Source organism: Myripristis murdjan, chromosome 6, assembly GCF_902150065.1.
Source record: "Myripristis murdjan chromosome 6, fMyrMur1.1, whole genome shotgun sequence".
NCBI lineage: Eukaryota > Metazoa > Chordata > Actinopteri > Holocentriformes > Holocentridae > Myripristis > Myripristis murdjan.
The window spans coordinates 9,227,016-9,247,724 of record NC_043985.1 but is presented as its reverse complement, the minus strand read 5'-3'; the positions used below and the strand labels follow the sequence as shown (position 1 = coordinate 9,247,724).

General features: G+C 45.6%; 2 protein-coding genes across 2 annotated transcripts in view; one reads left to right on the top strand and one right to left on the bottom strand.

Annotated features, from left to right (window-relative positions):
* Positions 1-2,185: 2,185 nt before the first annotated feature.
* On the top strand, positions 2,186-10,597 carry map1lc3b (microtubule-associated protein 1 light chain 3 beta). The gene is made up of 4 exons (XM_030053731.1): positions 2,186-2,453; positions 5,529-5,584; positions 8,394-8,500; positions 8,702-10,597. The coding sequence occupies exons 1-4, from the start codon at positions 2,414-2,416 to the stop codon at positions 8,877-8,879; spliced, it is 381 nt and encodes a 126-aa protein (XP_029909591.1). The 5' UTR covers positions 2,186-2,413; the 3' UTR covers positions 8,880-10,597.
* An 859-nt stretch (positions 10,598-11,456) lies between these two features.
* Positions 11,457-20,709, bottom strand: part of zcchc14 (zinc finger, CCHC domain containing 14) — a 31,042-nt gene continuing 21,789 nt past the window's right edge. The window contains exons 12-15 of the mRNA XM_030053397.1: positions 18,706-18,827; positions 18,143-18,301; positions 15,923-17,188; positions 11,457-15,020 (exon numbers count right to left, since the gene is read on the bottom strand). Of these exons, the coding sequence (XP_029909257.1) occupies positions 14,965-15,020; positions 15,923-17,188; positions 18,143-18,301; positions 18,706-18,827 (1,603 nt within the window). The 3' untranslated portion in view covers positions 11,457-14,964. The remainder of the gene's footprint in view (positions 15,021-15,922; positions 17,189-18,142; positions 18,302-18,705; positions 18,828-20,709) is intronic.

Genomic DNA, 20,709 nt, shown 5'->3' with positions numbered 1-20,709 from the left:
ATAAAGTGGCTCCACCAGGGCAGGCAGGGTGCAGTGCCTTGCTCAAAGGCACTTAGTGATTGTTGTGGGAAACTAGAGTGTTTCTCAGTCACTCCTCACTATATCACCCCAGCTGGTATATGAATTTGACCATGTGGGACAGTCTGGTTCTTCCATTTTCCCCAGTTTAAAGCTGCACTCGACAAGATTTAGTGTATTTTTTATGCAGCTGTGTGATTAACTCATAAAGTGGGGCTCCAATAGAGAAGATCATTCATCATGTGAGAAGCAGCATATTCACCATCTTTGTCCACATCTTTGTTTGTTCACCTCTGCCCCAAAAGTGAGGAATAAAAATTCAAGCTGTTTCCTGAACAGCAGCAAGCAGAAAGCTGGATCCAACATCATTATATCTGTTCCCTTTTTGTCACCTGGTTTCCTTTGATTATTTATGGTTTATTGAATGGGGGCTAATGCAATGCACATCACCCATTCCTGGAGGGGCTTTTACAAAAATGAGAGATTAAAAGAGTAAATTAAAGAGAGAGAGAGAGAATAGAAGGTCAACTGAATACATCAAGATACAATAAAACACCTTTATATTTTCCCCTTGTTTACAGCTACATCTACAGAAAATTAGAAAGAACATTGTTGTAAACAAGGGGAAAAATATAATATATAAAACATCAAACCCATGCACTGCGTTTGTCTGTGGTTTACTTACTTAATTTCTTGTCATTATTCATGTGCTCGGTCTCATCGGCAGGTGGCCAAACAGGGTCGCTGCCCCACTCCCACACTCAGTGATCAGCTATAAACGTATTGTTTTCATAAGTCTTGATGTGGGACAGTCCCTTGTGTCCACAGCTCCAAAAGGCCCAGGGGGAGCCGGCCGTGACCCTGCTCATCCTCTCTGTGCGCTGACGTCTTCAGCAGATGTAGTTCTTTGAGAAGCAAAACAATACCGTTCTTGTGCTCAGATGTGTTTTTTTTTTTTTTTTCCAAAGATTTGATTGTATGCCTGAACCACTACCAGACCAATTAGAGTTGGCTCAGACTCTAATTAGCTTAACGCAGTTTGCCCTCATTAAAGCACTACAGTTTGGGGTTTTTCTTGGATTATGGGACTATAACTCATAATCTAGAACTTCAGCACATATTCATTAATGCGAATATTCTGTATATTCTGTCTATAATTTATCACAAATACAGGCATCACCAGCCACCAGTGTCATATATTGAGCAGGTGTGGTTGCACATATTTATATGACCATATAATGACAATACATTTTTTTCATATATGCATAGGGAGAAGTTATACACATATATTTAGACACAAAATCCTAGAGGTCTTGCTTGATATCAATCTTTAGGTGATGCAGACAGTTCATTCTTTGAATGAACAGATTTCTTCCTGGCCCTTCCTGCCATATGAGCCATCAGAGCCAGAGCCTGCTTCTCCCTTTGTAAATAATTATAGATGTTTAACCTATGGGCTACACACATACCATCAGAGAGGTATGTATGTTTGGCTTATATATGACAATACGTAACATATATGAAAATATTTTATGGTATAGGTGTATATGTGTTCATATGTTAGTTTTCCATATGGTTATGGTTTCATTTCTCTGGGCCAGAGGAAACATGCAGACAGTCTGACAGCTCAGTGGCAGGGTGTGTGTGTCACTGAGTGTCGAGTTTAAAACAGTTTAAGACTGATGTTAAAAGTGGTTGAAAAGCAGGCGGTCATGTTGTCATTAAGGTTTGATAATGCCTCTCACACCTGTCCCACAGGTGTGTTTACTGGTGTCAGGTGCAGTTGTTTTTATGTTGTAGTATTTGCATTGTGTACACACACCCCTGGGACAAAAGATGGAAAAGAGCAGTGTGTTACATCTGCTGTGTGTGTGTATCTGCTGTGTATGTACTGTACACTGTCCCTGCTTTAAATAAACCAATACATGAGAAATAGCCAGAGAACATGTTCAAGTTTGTTTATATTTGCTGCATTTACTCTGTTAATGTCGACGAGAGAGGAAACACCTGAACGTGTCATGTGAGCGTCATACACCCAGCCGGCACGGACTAGCTGCTCGTTTGTTGTTTGTTTGTTTATTTGTATTTTCTCCCAAGGTATGTAGATTTAAAAAAAAAAAAAAAAAAAAAAACAGGAGAGGAGGGGGGTGCGCGTGACGTCAGAGGTCAGCTGACAGGTTTGTTTTGCTGGCTCGTGCTGGTCCTAATAAAACACAACGGAAGAAACGACGACGTCAAACTGAAAGCTGCTCCTCCGTCTCTTGTTTTCTACCAAAACCACACATCTCCGGCCTGCTGGGCACTTTTGTGACCCGTCCCCGGCTCTCATAACCCGCCTGCCGCCGCCGCCGCCGTCGATTTCTCCAACTGCGAAACTGCTTGACTTTGACGCAATATGCCTTCAGAGAAAACCTTCAAACAAAGACGGACGTTTGGTAGGTGTTCGCCCCGCTCGCATAACTCCTCTGCCGCTGTCACGCACAGCACTGCAGGGCCTAGCTAATGTTGTTGTTGTTGTTTGTCCGTGTAAAGAGTAAATAACAGCGGGCAGCTCACAGGCCAGGCGGATATCTAAACCTCCGTGCTGTTGGGTCAAGTGTCTCCATGTCCAACTTGGCCACCGAGATAAACAGCCACTGTGTGTGTGTGTGTGTGTGTGTGTGTGTGTGTGTGTGTGTGTGTGTGTGTGTGTGTAGTTCGGGCTAATGTAAAGTTGAGGAGGACCTGAGCTGTGGACATGACAGTCTGTCTCACAAGGTGACAGGCGTCAATTTAACCTGCTTTTATAATCGTTAAACTTTAATTTAGCATGTCATTGAACAGAACAGAATATAATTTAACAGATAGATAATAGAATAGAAGAGAGGAGAAGAGAATAGAGGAGGAGAGGGGGGGTGCTGCAGCTACCAGGCCTCCCCCCTCTGTTTATTTGGAGAAAAGCAAAGTGGTGTCGAAATGCAGGACAGACGGAGCTGCAGGATTGGGGGATGGGAGTGAGAGAGGAGGGAGAGAGGGGACTGAAAAGGGACAGAATAAGATGGAGGTGTGGAGTGTGGACTTGACTGTCGTGTTGTGGTGTTGGCAGGGCTGTGCTGCTGGAGCCAGGCGGTGTAGGCCCCGGCCCGCAGCCTGCATGCGGATTATTGTTTCGGTTGTGTTGGTGTGTCTCCCCCCGGGCCTGGCTGGCTCGCCTCGGTCTCCTGCCGCCGCTCAGGCTGCTAGTTAGTTGGTTAACCCAGTTTCCCAGTATATTTAACAACCAATAAAGCCTCATTGTTCAATAAATCACTGTGATATTCTTCTAGGGACTCTGTGCTTACCTTGTCCTACTTAGGGCTGTGTTTAATCACCTGCAGCATCAGAGTAATATCCGTACAGGTAAGCCTGGTCATGCGGCAGGAGGCTGTCTTTATATCGCGTCTGCTGTATGTTATAGTGGCCTATTTTATGTGACTCTATGCGATGTTGCTGTCACCTCATGTTTTTCTGAAGTGTGAAACAGACGTTGAATAGTCTCCATTTGCCTTATCGAAACACAATTCTTAGTATGAGTAAAGGTAGTTTTTGGTATACTGTATGTAGATTTTGGTAAAGCCAGTCTCAGCACCAAAAACACTGTAGGCAGCCCGAGCGCGTGCACGAGGCATGGAAACAGTGTGTCAGCACGTGCCTCCATCCCGTGCTACCCTGCTGGGAAGGTTAACACACCTGGTGTCAGTGTACCACGCGCGTGTCTTTACATGAAGATATGATAATGTCACCCTAATGGCAGTTAAATGCTGATGTGGTCATTTCAGGGGAAAACATAACTAAATGCTTCATGATTATCTTCTAGTCTACAGATGAGGTTTTTAGGCCTAAATGTGTATTTCAGAGAATGCATTGCTGAAATTACTGCTAGGCCTACATAAGCCTGTGTTTGTGTTCAGCTTCTGTGTCTGATATGGTTAACGTGAGTTAAATCTGGTGTCACAAACAGCTGTGACCGCTCATATTGACAAGTTATTCCCATATTATGACAGAGGAGAAACGTATGGAAAACCCACAGGCCTTTTTAGCTCAGCAGGTTCCTGTTGTGGAACTTCTATTTTATTGCAATCGGATGACTCAAAGGTTGTTTTTTTGCCCAGTTTGGTCATAAGAGACAGACACTCGTGCAGAGAGAGAGCGAGACAGACAGAGAGAGAGAGAGACAGAGAGAGAGAGAGCTTCCTTGTTCCTAGGCAGTGAACTCATCGCAGCCCAAATGTAATCATGGAACAACAATGGCCTTCACTTCCCACAGTACACCGTAAAAATGACATCCTCAATAAGATAAACGTTAGTTTCGCTAACAGTCGTGTGGAATCAGTGATTGAATTAGCTAATCTGACAGTAGCCGCACAAATGGCCCTCTATGCAAACATTTTTAGCGGCGTGTCACAAGCCTGGGTCACAGTAACAGGAAGTCTCACGTTACTCTGCCTCCCTGGGATCGCTTCGGCTTTGTAAAGTGCTGCATATCACCCAGGAGAGTATTTGTGCTTGTGTTTGCAGTTCAGTGGAATTCACAATCCCAAAGCTGTTGGATGACGATGATGATTAGCTGTGTTTTGTTTACTTTAATACTTAGAAAATAAAACAAATTTGATCATATCTCACCAAGGCTTGCCAGCAGTTTTGTTGTTGTTGCCGGGTCAGGCCAGGCCCGGTTACAAAATGGGGTTCAAGTTCAGAGAGGAGGGTTTGCCTGTTGAGAGGTCACTAACAGGCAGCCGAGCCACAGACAGCAGCACCACCCATGTTATCAGCAAGTTATAAAGAGGGAAGTCACTTATAATCAATTATCCATAAAAAAATCTCAACATTCAGGTGACATTCCAACAAACTGTGAAATTTGAAAATCAGCCGATGTGTTGGAATGTGCACGGCAGGCTTTCGTTTTGTTTAAAGACATGCCTGCACATGTAAACCCATACACAAACAGAATAGAAAATCAGTGAATCATATGCTGTGTCATATTCTGCTGATAATTCATGGTGTGATGTAATTACACAGTGAGTACATTTTAGGAAAGTCCAAAGACCATCAGCAGTGCGTTTATTTACATTTCTTCCTCATTATATTCTCACTCAGTTAGAGAATTCATAACCTAAGAACAAAATCATTTCAAATGTTGTTTTTTTTAGAGAACATCTGGGGAAAATAGTGGATTTCAGGTACCCAAACCTTTGGTCTTAGCTCCTGCTGTCAAACATCAGCCCTCCATCAGGCCTCAGTCAACCTGTTGGACCGGAGGCTGTAATAATAAACACCTTGACTGTCCTCCTCACCTGAACAGAAAACAGGTTGATGTTATCAGACAGGGTTGACAGTAAAATATGTAAATTAGGTTTCAGAGAACTGTTCTGTTTTGTCACTTGGCTCCTCTCTCTCTGTGTTTGTTGGTTTGTATCTGTGTGGTCGTATCTGTCTCACCTACATCTACCAGTGTGTTAACCTGTCTGTCTTCCTGTGTCTCTACCCCACAGAGCAGAGAGTAGAAGACGTGAGACTGATTCGAGAGCAGCACCCCAACAAGATACCTGTGAGTTGAGTCACTCATACATTATACATGCAAATCCATCCCAATCCACGTGTAGGTCCGAGGCTGACAGCAGCGTCTAAGTGAATACAGACCCTGATAGTAGTAATATAATTTCAAAGTGAGCACACAGATGCACCTGGTTAACCTGCTGCAGTGTTGGATCACAAATTACAAGAGAGAACAAGCCGGTGGCGGCTCACTGACAGGCTCTTCAGCGGAAAGCATTACCACAGGATTTCCTGCCTATAGCCTCATATTTAACATTTGTTTTTGAAGACACCTTGGGTTCATTCAGTTTCATTTCAGCATTTCATGTTGTCTTGCTGGTCGCTGGTTTTATTTTGTCTTTCCCAACATTTCATGACTTCTCAGTTTTGCTTTTTCCACATTTGGAGCTTCGCCTGACTGGCAGTCATCGCTAGCTGTGCTTGTGAGAGATGGGTGTGACTTCACCTGCTTTTTAGCCAGGTGTCTTTTGGCTCTTAACGACCGCCACTAAACACACACACACACACACACACACACACACACACCTCCTGTTCCACCTGCTTCTTTTTGAGATAGAATATCACCACAGCTATCCATCTGCTGCTGCAATTAAGGCCTGCTCTCATTTAGAGCACCACCCAACACACACGCACACACACACACACACACACACACACACACACACACACACACAGAGTACCTGTCCTGGCTGAACTGTGTGTGTGTGTGTGTGTGTGTGTGTGTGTGTGTGTGTGTGTGTGTGTGTGTGTGTGTGTGTGTGTTTCTGTGTTATAAACTGCTAATTCATGTTAAGTTCAGTTTATAACACAGGAACACACACACACACACACACAGAGTACCTGTCCTGGCTGAACTGTGTGTGTTCCTGTGTTATAAACTGCTAATTCATGTTAAGTTCAGTTTATAACACAGGAACACACACACACACACACACACACACACACTACCTGTCCTGGCTGAACTGTGTGTGTTTGTGTTCCTGTGTTATAAACTGCTAATTCATGTTAAGTTCAGCCCAGATGCCAGATGTGCTCTGTCACTGTAATGTGACTCCATGTTGTCCAAGGACAGGAAGTCATGTGACATGGAGGCCTGAGAGTCCGCAGGTTTTCCTGCAGCAGCTGGTTTCACTGGTCACTTCCTCCTCTCAGGCTGAAAACGTCCTGATCAGTCAAGTTAGTCATTAAAATGTTTGGTTTGTTTGGAAAGCTGTGCACCCCCAGCCCTTTGTGGCACACAGTTACCTCTGTGAAGGTCAGCCCCTCTCCAAACACACACTCAAATGTCAGATCAGCAGTTACTCAATACACATCATGTATAATAATCATGTGACACTTCAGTGATGGCTGTGGGCAGCTTCTCCTTTCTCTGTCTGGAGGTCAGAGGTCAGAGATTTGATTTTTTTTAGTATTATTCTTGAGCTCTGTCTTCATCAGCCAACAAGACTGGAGAGTTCCTGAAAGTTGTAGGTTCCAGTTTTTCTACATCAGGACACTCCAGCAGGACTGGCTGGACCTTAGTTCCCCTGGTAGGGTGACAGTGTTTGTCTGGACCCTGATGAGACCAACCAGCTGCCCAGAAAACTGAAAACATCCCACTTGTTGTAACTGAAATAGTTAGAGGTCGAACTAGTGCTGCAACAACATGTTAAGGTAATGTGATCCTAGCTACCAGTGTGTCAGCTAATGTTTTCCTAGTTAACGCTGCTGTAGAGCTCAGCTGCTAAAAACCTCCACTTGTAGTGGCAAAGTCAGTGTGAGAAAGTCCACAGTGGACACCATCGTGAGCTAAAGCTTCATATTAACCTGCAGAACGGCAGAGACACCACAAACTATACACTCAGTAGCTCCTATGAAGTTTGGCCCAGAGCTCTAAAAGCCCAGATGTAGTTGATGTAAAATGTAAAATGTGTGTGGTGAGGAACAAAAACCACTTTCCTTCATGTGTGAGCTGTTGTGGTTTAGGTCATGTGTTAGCTCCACACTATGTGGGCACATTTTCAGAAACTGTAGGATGTTGCCTGTCAAATGAGGCCTCATCCATACATTTCTGCTCTAAGCTTTTTCATACAGGCAGGCCAAAATAGGAGAATTAAAAAAAAAAAAAAAATGGTGGTATTTGAAGGGGTTAAGGTTAGCTTGGTAAAGTAATCCTTGGTGAAATGGTGGATTTAGATCCAGGAACAGCACAAACTCAGCTCGGCGTCCTGGTGTCCTGCTGAGCGAGCAGTCTCTGCTGCTTGTTAAGGCTGACAGAGGATAACAGATGCAGCTGAGGAGTCAATCAAACGGGTGGGAGGGATATAAACTGAGGCTGTGTTCTGATTGGATCTCTCCTCTCGTACATGTGATCCCCATTAAAGCCACTCCACTGATACGCCTCTCTGCATTTCACATTGTCACTTCATGATGCTCTCTACGGCCAGTGATGACAATACAATATTTTAATGGAAAATTCCATATTTTAGTTTACCATCCCTTGAAGCCTGGACACTAGACGCCCCAGGTCTGGCCTCCCTAATGACCCGAACCTTGTTCCTCCATGGAGTCAAGTTCCTGCTCTTTTTTTAAAAATTTTTTTACTTAATTTATTTCTTTATATAGGTCATCATATCTCTGATGTGTGCACCTTCATCTTTCTATTGATCACACTGCCCTCATTACTGTCTTGTTGGTCAGGAAATTGAGCTTAAAAATAGTGCAGGAGGTAAAGCTGCACTGGAGTTCCAGTTGTGTTGTGCCGGTGATCATGGAGGGATGTACAGGAAAAGAAGTCACTCCTGTGTTTGTTGATCCGGCAGGTGATTATTGAGAGGTATAAAGGGGAGAAACAGCTTCCCATCCTGGACAAGACCAAGTTCCTGGTGCCAGACCACGTCAACATGAGTGAACTCATCAAGATCATCAGGTACAGGCTGGACTTTAAACTCCCAAACATGGAGTGATAGGACAAATCCTTCCCTCTCTTTTTCCTTTGTTTATTTCTGTTTCTTCTTTCTTTCTTTCTTTCTTTCTTTCTTTCTCCCTTCCTTTAAAAAATAAAATTCAAATTCAGCTCTCCTCTCCTCTCCCTCTCTTACTCTTTGTCATATCTCTTTTCCTCCACCAGGAGGCGCCTCCAGCTCAACTCCAACCAGGCTTTCTTCCTCCTGGTCAACGGCCACAGCATGGTTTCAGTTTCGGCAGCCATCTCAGAGGTGTACGAGCGCGAACGGGACCAGGACGGCTTCCTCTACATGGTGTATGCCTCCCAGGAGACTTTCGGCGCCGCCGCGACTGCCCAATGAACAGCCTTCCTCCTGCTTCCACCTGGCCCGCGATTGGACAATGGTAGTTGTAGTCCCTGCCCCCTCCAACCTTGTCATCCCCCACAATTTTCCCCATAATACTGTCCGCTTGCAGTACACAAACCCTTTGTCTCAACTGTAAGGACAAACACACACACACACACACACACACAGCTACATCCACACATGCCGTTTAAGGGCTTGTATGTCTTCTGCTCCCCCCCGCCCCTCTCTCCCTGAGGTCTGATCAAATTGGTTCACAATGAGATTTATGTGTCATGGGTTATCTTTTACGATGAAGTGGGTTGGCTGTTCACCACCTTCACCCGGTAGCACAAAGCCACATGGGAGCTGAGTGGATCAGAGACGAGTCCAAGTAGAGCGATCCCCAAATCTGTGACTCAGGCCCGTCCCGTCTCAACTTTCTGTCTCCACTTCCTCCTTCTCTCTCCGGATGATTCATGCCAGCGGTCACGGCAACATATCGTTTATTTCCAGTGCTCTGGTTAGTGACTCGGCTGTTTGCAATGAACAAAGATAATCTTAATTTTACAACGTTTGAAGGAAAATAAGGCTCCTGAGAGAGAGAGAGAGAGAGAGAGAAAGAGAGAGATTTTGTTTTTATGAAGCTTTTTTTTTAATTGCAAATCAAAGGCGTAACTTGGGGATTTGCCATCTCAGCCAGAGTCCAAGACAGCTTCTGCTAGAGCAAAATATACAAAATTAAGTAGAGTAGATCCTGTGGCAATGGACGATGTCTGCCGTCACCTGGTTTTCTGGGAGTTTGATGTCACATTCCCTTCATGTTACTTAACAGCGTTTTTATCCTCCCTGCTTTGTAAGCCTAAAACATCTTCACTATAAGAAAAAGATGTGGGGAACCTGCTTTGCTGTTGCAACAGATGATTGTAGTTTGTGAAGCACCTCGGTGTACAGATGATTTTCATGTTACGATGTTGTTAAAGGGTTTCAGTGAGAGCAGCAGATACTGGACACTACAGGGAGCGTGGTGTGACCGCACGTGTCAGAGAGTCACTGAGGATCACGGTGTTTACGGCAATGATGACAGGAAGGGTTTGTTAAACATGTGTTCTCCTTTTTATTCTGTTATTTCCTTTGTCAGAAGTAATTCTTAAAGAGTGCAGGAAGGTGAGGAGAAGGCAGATGCAGGTAAAGAGTGTGTAAACAGACACTGAGCATCTTGACACGTCTCTGTCTGACTGTCCCGTCTTTGTATCGTCTTCGACCTGTGGGACAGATTTATGCCGCAGCGTTCGGGAGAACCTGCCCGGCGTGTCCTCCAGGGCCTCATTTAGTCTATTTTTGTGTCTATCGATGATTCTTGACACTTTCTCTGCCGTGTGCTGTCGTGCTTCCGCCCCCCTCCTCCTGCTGTACGCCCTCGCTCTCGCTATCTTCGTAACACATGGAGGTTTAGCTGCTTTTATATGGCAGTATTTTATCCTTTTGGTTCTTTTTATTTAATGTGATTTTATTTCATCGTGTATGTCTTCACTCTTGCTGTCTATGTGAAGTACAAAGGTGACTTTCTGGGAGTGTTTGGAACGGAGGGGTGGAGCGTTTGTTTCAGCGCTGTCCCTCTGCCTGCTCCTCTGTTTCACACTCACATCTGCACACATACACAGCAATATTACACAGCCTCCTCTTATGTATTTATGTTGGTATTTTGTAAACAATAAAAGGAGACAAAACAAAAACGGATTCTGGATTTCTTTCAAATGTTACTCCTGTGCCCAAGTGTAGTTGGAGCTTTACTAGCAAGGCGTCAACACAGCTGCTTACAGTGAAGAACTTCAGCTGATTTGACTGAGACTTGTTTTCGTGTAATTTAGTGAGTTTTTAATCAGATTTGCATGTGATGATGGACGTATGTGGGACTCACTCTGCAGGAGCTCGTCCAAATACGCCCCGCTGAATGCACGGCTCCACTTTTTTTTAATAAATCAAATCTCCCTGCAGTAACAGAAATGATTAAAAGATCAAGTTGGAGATTTGACATGACTGAGGCCTCGAGGTGTCCTCATTTTGCTCTGCTGTGTGTCAAACACTGGACACACACAGAGAGGAAATAAATCCTGAGCTCTGTCCACTCCATCAGTAAGGTCACTGGTGCGTTCCTCATGTAATACTTTAAACTGCAATCTTGATCATAAGTGTGATAATAATAAATATTATGATGAAAGAGCCAAACACTGATCATAAGCAGTGAACGGTGTAGCCTATTCTGCAGCAAACGGAGCTGATCTTACAGCTGTAAATATAGATCTGTTTCTCTGTGGTCCCTATAATTTTCTTTGAATGAGCTTGGCAGTGTTTCTCCGTGACGGCAGGAGAGCTGTAATCATCCTGCTGCTTCTCGGGCTCCTTTTAAATCCAATCCTCTGCTGAAGCCCAGAGAGCCGGATCTGACCGTTCCACACAGCGAATGGACGAGCAGCACAAACAAGAGCGGAACAACATTCAGATCCTTCAGGACAAAACAACCTGACAAATCCATCCCGTCAAACAAAGGATTCACATGCACAAACTGATGAAAGGCAGATTCAAAAAATACTGTTTTATTATTCAAATATTTTTTTTTTTTTGTACCCTCAAAATTCTGATGCAAAATATAAAACAGGTCTGAAAACACACTAAGCAATACAAAATTTTGACCTAAGAAATGAACAAGATCATGTGTTCAAACTGTGTTCAAACATCTGCAAATATTTCCAAAAGCACATTTTATTAAAGATGAAGCAACATGCATGCTGTAAGTCAGTGTACCTGGCTCTGTAATCCTCCTGAACGGGCCGGGATTAAAGTCACATGACAAACAAACAACAACAAAAAAAAATCCGATCTCTCGATTTCGCTTTCATGATGTATTACTCGAAAAAATCCTAGACCTTATAAAACCTATGACTTCTGATGAACGCATTACGAAGGCAAAGGCCCGCCAAGCACATAAAACTGCAGTGGAAAGTGAACCGTGGCCTTGGCAGTGCTGACGCCGCTCCACCCACCGGACGCCACGTAAAAAACAACACTGAGTTTGTCCAATGGCAGCCCAAGGTACGTTTCAAACAGTCACACAAGAGAGTTGTTTCTCACTTGTCATCTGCCACCAGAAAAGTAATATTTTGCCACATAAGAACCTTGCATTTCCTAGATGAAAATAACACTGAAATATCTTCCGGTGCTGCAAAACCACTGGAAACTAATGTGTCATGTACGTTTGTGTTGATTCAAAAATGCAGAAACTGAAATGAAAATTAAAGACGCAGCTTAGGCCCATGAATTCCACAATTCACAGAGTCCTTGATGGCGAGACCGTTTGTTCAGGTGTTTGGTTGATTTCGAGCCAGGCAACTTCAGTGTCCCGTTACTGGCTTTTAGACGAAAATCCAGAGACGACACATTTTTGATATCACAACAGGATTGTTTTTCGATTCTGTTCACATACACCCGCATACATAAGTCATGATTGGTTTACATATTTTTAGTGTTTACCATTTTAAATAAGCATCCCATGTACTCGGCGCTGTTCCCTCCAGGGGTACAGGCACAGTTTTATCTGAAGGACCGGCTGTCCTTGTGTCTTAACACACCGGGTCCTGCCCGGCCACACACGTAAAGTCAACGCCTTGAACACACCGGGAGACAGTTTGAACAGTGCTGCCAGGAAGCTGCTCCAGCAGTCATCTGTTAAGCATTGAGAAGGATAAGTCGCATTTATTGATTGGCAAATATATTATTTCTCAAAAAAAAAAAAATTAAAAATCAAATAACTCTCTGTGTGTCACCTCTGTTGGCTTTCACTGGCAACACTGTGTGTGTCCAGCCTGTATCTCTGCCTACACCTCCATCACTCAGGTGAAAAGTGCTTCACTGGCCACAGCCAGGTGGCGCCATTCTCAACTTAACATTCATTCTGACAACAAATCTATCTTTAGAAATGTACCCACATTCTGTCAGACAGTCCTCACTGCTTCATTAAACCAGAAAGGAGGCAAACATCCTTAAAGGCACCGGTCCAATAAAATAACAAGTTCAAAACCTTGAAACAATCACAAACTCAGACACCCGTGTACACTGTTGTTGTACATATTTATGACAAAGAGGCACTGCTCTATTCTGTTTTTCACTTGTTTCCTGGCAGCTCAACACTGAAAACCCATCAACAATGTGAAAAACAACAATATGGATGACTGAATCTGAGAGATGTGAACTCTGGCACTTTTTTTTTTTTTTTTTTTTTTACTGTCCCTCATCATGAGGAGAAAAAAATGGTGATGTGGAGATGTTCTATTTTGAAAAATGTTCTGACATGGTGGTGAGCGGAGAGCGTCCCGGCAGCTCTGCCACGCTGCCTCGGGACAGGGGAGCAGTATTTGGCACATTCAGGCTGGCCCAGAGGTAGAGAGGCTGAATAACAAGCCAAAGTTGATGGGTCGGGTTCAATCCCAGGCACCGTCGGCAGGGTTCACTATAAGGTGGGCGGGAAGGCGGCTGGTAGAGGTTCCACTAACAATCCTAACCAACGCTGAAGACCAAGCTGAACCGTTCTCAATCCAACTGCTGTTGGAGCACACATCACCTCGATCCATGTACATTAGACACGCTCACACTTTTTTCACGATGCTCTGAATCAAATCAACCAGGAATAAACTGGAAGTGGATTATCTCTCCTCTTTTGTCCAAGGAGGAGCGAGCAGATCATTGTGACGGGTCCCAAACGGGAACCAGGGTCAAAGGGGCACGTCGGCCAAAAACGAACATTATATGTGACTGGGACGCTCCTGTTGAGGTCTGTGTGATGGTCAAAAGAGTGAAGCTGAAACTGAAACGACCCAAAAACCACCAAATTCAATGACAAACTGCAACAAACAGCTCTGATCTCTGCAAAGGTTTGAATGGTTCTCATGCTGGAAAATGACAGGTGCAATCAACGAAAGTTTTCCATAAAATTAGGAAAAAGGTCACTTACGCCTCTTTCATTCTACACCCTTGACACTGTAAAACGCTGTAACCCGGATTCTACATGAGCTGTGAGCCGAACCGAATGACAGCAGACTGAACGGAGAGCGGGACTGTAAAGCTGACTCTGTCCTGGCGGGAGAGCGAGTGTGTGCCGGCGCCTGCTGTCCTGTCCTGAGTCGACTCTTGATTTGAAAAGAAATCAAGTCGTATTCATGCAGCACAACGGAAAATACAAGCGGTCAGAGAGCTGAACGTCACTCGTGACCGACGATCTGACCTCCGAATGAGGACCGGGATACGTGCCGATGACGCCTGTGTGTATGTCCCAGGCGTGGTGTGTCCTCTGGCTCACTGTAACAGGCTCCGACGCTCGGGACGCGCTCGTAAAATGTGAGAATCCACGACGTGAAGGAGACGCTGGAGTGCATGTGAACGCACACCGTCTTTGGTTTGAGAACTGTCTCAAAGACACTTACAGGAAGAGGATGGGTCAAATGTAAAACAGGCATTTCCATCCAGATCCGCATCACTGACACAGTCTCGGATATTCTGAGCCTCTTGGCCGGCCTCCATGTTTACGTGATCAGAGTATCACGACACACCAGGAAGTGCATTTCCTCGCGCCGGTTTGGATTGTTTGTGCCGCTGCTGTCGTCTGGGACATGAAGGTGGAGCTGACATCAGGGGGGACGTGAGGAGAGACGCCACACAAACCGTCACACCGAGGTCTGACAACAGTTTCCTCTCAGATTCGTCCGTGTGCCGCCTCCCTTCCCCTCTTCCATCTGGTTCTTATTCCTCCTCTTCCTCACCCACCCTCCTCTATCCCTTAGTAATGCATAATAAATACGATGAAAAAGCAACTCGTCCCCTTGTTTTTCCCTGCTCTCTCCTTCCTGTGATCACGGCCGAAGGCTCTCTTAAGGTATGGCGTCTCCTAAAAGAATGACGAGAAAAGCAAAAACAGAATGGCTCTTCACTAGAAAGCACCAGCAAGCGGCCGCGTCATCTGTTCCTTTCAGCTCTGTGGCCGCTGCCCGGGAACTTCAGGAAAAACACGAGGCGCAGTCGCTGGTTCCGATCCCCCGGGTGTGCCTCGCCGTTAGTCCCCTGAGTCCTTGCTGTCGGAGTGAGGAGTGTACTTCAGGCGGAACATCCCTGTGAAACACGACACACATTAGCGTTTACTCGGCTCCGGCAATGTCAAGAAGCTACAAGCCTGCCTGTTGAAACTGAACCAGGAAGATGATCAGCTGCACGTTACCTGCTGCTGGCTCCACATACGTCATTTTTTTTGCTTTTTTCAGAGAGTTGCTGTGATGATGGTATCATTACACTAAGAACTAAAATCGACTCTATGTGGCAAAGTGCAGACTGTCATGTTGTAAAATCACCTCTGCTACCCGGCGCATTGAAAACGAGCCGTTCATCTATTCATTCTATCTGGGAGCTAGAAGGAATTGTCATAGTTGTAATAAAGATATAATGATAATAAAGAGAAGCACTGGAGGCTTGATATTCTACAGTAAAACAATACATTTCTTGACTTTTTAACACAATGCACTCCACCAGTTATCTACCAACTCACTGCTATGCAAAGTAAACTCTTGTAATTATTTCACCCTTTCATGCATGAATTATGAAAGCCTGAGTCCAGATTTTTTTCTTATGTGTTTTAACTCTTCTTAGGGCATGAATATTTCTGTGAGTCTCCATACTTCATTCAGGATGCAGGACTGGTATTACAAAGTCATTCTGCTAGTATTAACATGTTATCAGCAACAAGAACTGACAGTCTCTGCATAAACCTCAAAGTAGGGGAGCAGCAGAGAGCACTCTAACAGCTGGTGTGCAATTCTGCCACAGAAACCATTGCATTTAGGAGAAAATGGCTTTTAAACTGTCTTTTAAGCTGTCCGCTGTAGTGACCACTCTGCGTGAAAGGCTTAATAGCAATTTCAAATCATGATTTTTTTGTTTTGTTTTGTTTTTTGGCATACTGACCAACAAACTCAGTGAAACTCATCTATGTGTGATGAGCTGATCTGTGAGACGCTCACCTTGCTGGATCGAGTCCATGGGCGGCTGTTTGCAGTCCTCTGCTCTGTGCCCGCCGGCGCCACAGTTATAACAGGACAAGTTCCCTGATGCCCGCTTCTGGCCGCCGTTTCCCAGCATGCCATGGGGCTGGTAGAAGCTGAAGCCCTGCTGTTGGTCATGTGACACAGGACTATGGCGGTAGAGAGATGGCGGCGCCACCATCGGGTAGGAGAAGGGCACTGTGCTGCTGCCGGCGGCGCTGGATGTGGCTATCAGCGGGCTCAGATGGAGCAGGGGACCCAGCGTGAAGAGGGAGGGGCCGGCTGAGAACGGCTGCAGGTACCCGGCCGCCGCGTACCCGGGTAACGCCCCGTACGCCCCACAGTTCCCCCGGCAGCCGCACGAGCTGCACACGCACACGGAGGAGGCGTGGCCTGAGCCTTGGTTGGCGGCGGGGCCGTCCACCGAAGAGGAGGAGGAAGGGGAGGGGGAGGGGCTGGAGGTAGGCTGAGGGAGGCAGTAGGTGTTGCCGGGCACCGCCGCCACAGGGACGCTGCTGGCGGTTGGCATAGCAACAAAGCCACCTCCTCCTCCTACCCCTCCGGTGCTGGAGCTCCCAGACTGGGGACCAGACTTTGTAGAGGAACAGGAGGAATAAGAAGGGAAGGGGGAGGGGGAGGAGGAGGAGGAGTAGTACCCAGATGGAGAGGGAGACGAAGAGGAGGACAGGTGGAAGTGAAGAGGCGGGTGGGAGACGTGGTGGAGGCTGTTGGAGGTGGAGGTGAGAGCGGAGCTCGTTTCCACCATCAGACCAAGACCTCCTCCCGCCAGGCCTCGACACACCACCGACTCCTGGAGGGGCGAGGAGCCGTCCTTGTTCAGCCCCGGGAACAGGTTCTCCAGCCTCACCCCCATCCCGACTCCCAAACCTGTGCCGAACCCCGCGCCGGCGCCGGGCATGCCCGAGACCAGCGGCTTGCCCCTGTCCTCCGCGCACAGGGGGGGAGGCCTGGGCTTGCGCGGGGAGGTCATGATGCGCGCGGGGTTGGACACTGGAGAGAGCAGCGTCTGTGGGTAGCTGGCCTGGGGGTGCTGGGGAGACTGAGGGAGGCCAAAGGAGTGATGGGAGGAGCAGGAGGCCGGGAGAGGAGGAGCTGCGTCGGTCTGGACGGGGAGGACCTGCGCTGTGGGCCGACTGGAGCCTGAAGGGCCGCTGGTGTTGAGGAGAACGACGCACGGCCGCTCCTTCTCCAGACCGCCACCTGCTGGGTCGGGACCCGACGTGCCTGAAATACAGGAGGGTGTGTGTGTGTGTGTGAGCGTCGGCACGAGCTGAGGGATCAGGATTATAACCACATCAGGACATGAGACTGGATATGGGCTGGGATTTTGGATCTTGTAATTCTGTGATATGACGTAAGTGGTGTGTCAGAAAAGATAGACTTGGTCCATCTGATGATACTCAGTATAAATATAAAAAATAAAATTTATCTTTATATAAAGTATAAATATCACTGATTCTTGGGAATTTGGATAAAACAGGTTTTAATTTTGAAAAAAAAAGTGTGTTAAATTACAAAATCTGAAGGTATATCATTATAGGCCAAGGTCTTGGCTGTTCAGCAATGTACCGGTGCAACCTCCTCATTTTGTATTTTTTTCATAAAATAGGTTTTTCCAGTTATTAGTTAGTTTTTAATACATATTATGATGTACTCTTTCATGTGGTAAATATATTATTCAATGAAATTAGTACTTTTTGTTGTTTTAATCAAGTTGAAATGATTATCTCCTATCCGAGGACAACTGGTTTTGTAGGCCATGGGCCAACATATAATCATTAAATTAATACAAATTAAAAATAAACCTATAAAAGAACCTTACAAATGTGCAAAGGACCCCCTGATTATGCCCTTGATTCTTTTTATTCATTAAAATGTTGTAAATTTCCAGCAGAAATAGGATTTTTCTTAGTGGGACATGATTTATCCAAATTCTCAAGAATCAGTGAATTGTAAATCATTCCATTGTTTCAGGAATGGAACTCATTTACTAGCCTGTGCCTTCTCAGTCTGAGGCTACAGAAAATTATTCTCATATTCTGGTATCTGCATGGGGGTAAAGTGAGAAAAATCATTAAGCTGCGTTACATAAACCTCGACCCCCGCATTCATGAAGCTACTACTGCCTGCATGGCTCTGTGCCTCCCTCCAAAGCGTTCCTTTGGCGTGATGACTTACGTCTGTGAATGTCTCTGGCCCTGTCGAAGGTCAGCTCGCGGCAGAGCGGCGTCCGGGGGGAGCAGGGAGAGCTCGAGTAGCCAGAGGAGGAGCTGCCGTCTCTGGGAACGGGGCAGGGGTGGTGGTGGGGCACGGCATCCACCTCCACTCGCAGCTCTCCTGCAGGACATTTCAATGCAATCAGTGTTTTTATTCAAGGAAAATTGTCTGAGCATGCTTGTTTTTTTGTTTGTTTGTTTTTTTTACAGCCTTGCTTCACATTCATACAGCTGCACACACTCCCATGTGTCCTGGATGATCCGTCTCCTGCTGAGCCAACGAGCTGCACCACGTGACAAGGTGTAAAGTCCCAGTGCATTTACTGAAACATCCTTACATTTGATTTAGATTTCAAAGAATAGAAGAAAAAAAGCCAAGTTGCATGTTTGGACGTTTAGTGGGTTCCACATGGCACGTTACAACACAACAAACACACAGAAAATACAGGTTGGGCCTCAGGCTGAAAAGGTGTAAAACTAGCACGATCAACCAAGCAGCTTTTTTTAAATTTTTTTTTTATTTACCTGCACCAGGTGTCGGGTGTGGTGAGGGCCCCATGTGACTAGAGGGTGTCACCCTGGCAATGCCACCGCAGGACCCAGAGAACTGAGAGGCTGTGTAACGCTTCTCCATCTTCATCTCCCTGCTGCGCACACACACACACACACACACACACACACACACAAACAAACAAAAATGAAGCAAGTAGCAAATTAAGAGAAAGGATCTGATACATATTCTAGTTCATCATCTTTAAGTTTGTCTAATATTTGCTAAGTGTGTTTACTGAGCTAATTTAAGGGGTGAATCATTGCATCAACTTTATCGATTTAAAATTTCCATCACATGTGTATCCCTCTGTTTGGACAGACTTTAATTACATAGGCCTCAGACTGAATATCCAAAATAAATGCATGTTCAAATCTGGCCCAGACCCTTCGCTGCATCTTCTTCTGTCTTTCCTGTCGGTCTGATAAAAAGCAGAAATGGCCAAAAGGTAGGTAATTTCAAAACAAACGGATGTCTGAGAGCTGCTGGTGCTGATCTGAGGACACCAGAGGGAGACGTTGTCCACCCGACAGCCGCTGGGCTCACAACCCGACTGTGAGACACAATCACATGTTCCAGCCCCTCGCATGGAAAACCACCGTTGGAACTTTCCATTTTCTGTGCCTTGTGCAAGTATGTGCATGTACACACACACATACACACACTCAGACGGTCACCTGCTTAATAGAAACATGCCGATTCTGGGAAAGGACACAGGAAGATAACGAGCAGATTTATGCATCAGGAGTCAATGTGCGAGTGTGTGTGTGTGTGAGTGTCTTTTTTAAGGTGTTTCTGATAGTTATCTCTTCATAAGTACATCTTATCGCCTCGAGCTCACCAACAACAGGTTAACCATTGACGCTGTATGGACCTGCTCTAGATTCACAGCAGCGCCGATCAGGCTGCCTGTTAATCGTTAATGGGACACGGATTCAGCCAAAGCTCGCTGTTTCGCTGTACAGACATGCAGCGTTTATCCAGCCCAGCGCAACGCCCAAAACACACATTTTTAAATCACAGGGTTACACAGAGCCAGGAATACATCATTCTCATCAGCGCTGATACTCATTCAAAATAAAATATCATCTAACACCTTAACTTTTACTCAAGCAGTACACTGAGGTCATTCGAGAAGGAATATTTGGATAAAATCCCTTGTATTTTGTTTCAGAGATACAGTGCAGCATCCCTGTGTGTATGAAGACGGCAGAAAATCAGCATGACTTACAATAACTACCCATATTGATTCCATTGAAACCAACTTTTATAAAAATCATCATACAGGTGCAAAACAGCTTCAGCTTTTCAGACAAGCCTGTCTTAAGACAGTTAAGTGTTTCATAAATAAAAGGCCATGTTGCTTTTGTCCTTGCTGTAATTTGACAGTTGTATCAAGAAACACGCTCCGAGACCAAAAAAAAAAAAAAAGCTCACAAAAATACCAAATTTCAAAATCGGCCAAATATCAGCAGTACAAATACTGCTCTGACCAAAAATGATCCCCCTTTTCTACTGATGTGTTAGTCCAGCCTTACTGACAGCAGGCTGTCCTGAGCAGGTATGAGACCGACACTGGATTCCAGTTTTACATCAGTGCATTCTTACACTGCATATACGGTACATTTACAGCAGGTCTGTGTCCTGGCTGTCAACAGCTGACAACATCAGCTGTTCATTCATTCATTCATTCTTTCATCAGCGTCGGCTTCGCTCGGCGGGACCTGCGACAGAGGGACAACTGCGTGCCCCGACCCTGACCACGCATTCACACTGAGAGCGACACGGCCCACAAGCCACCGGATATGACCTTAGAAAAGGCGACGCCAAAGCAGCGGAAAGCACGATTTGACTGTTCAGACTGCCGCACGGATGCAATCACAGCCTCTGGCCCCGGCCCGTAATGAGCTACAGACCACGTCCTCGCAGAGTGAACGCGCAGTAAGACAGAAAAACAGAGAAACAGTGCAGCATCAGCA

Bases quoted from the DNA above. Each gene is read 5' to 3' on its own strand.
- map1lc3b (XM_030053731.1), top strand. From the start codon at position 2,414: ATGCCTTCAGAGAAAACCTTCAAACAAAGACGGACGTTTG. The intron at 2,454-5,528 runs GTAGGTGTTCGC...TCTACCCCACAG, and splicing joins CAAACAAAGACGGACGTTTG to AGCAGAGAGTAGAAGACGTG. The intron at 8,501-8,701 runs GTACAGGCTGGA...TTCCTCCACCAG, and splicing joins GAACTCATCAAGATCATCAG to GAGGCGCCTCCAGCTCAACT.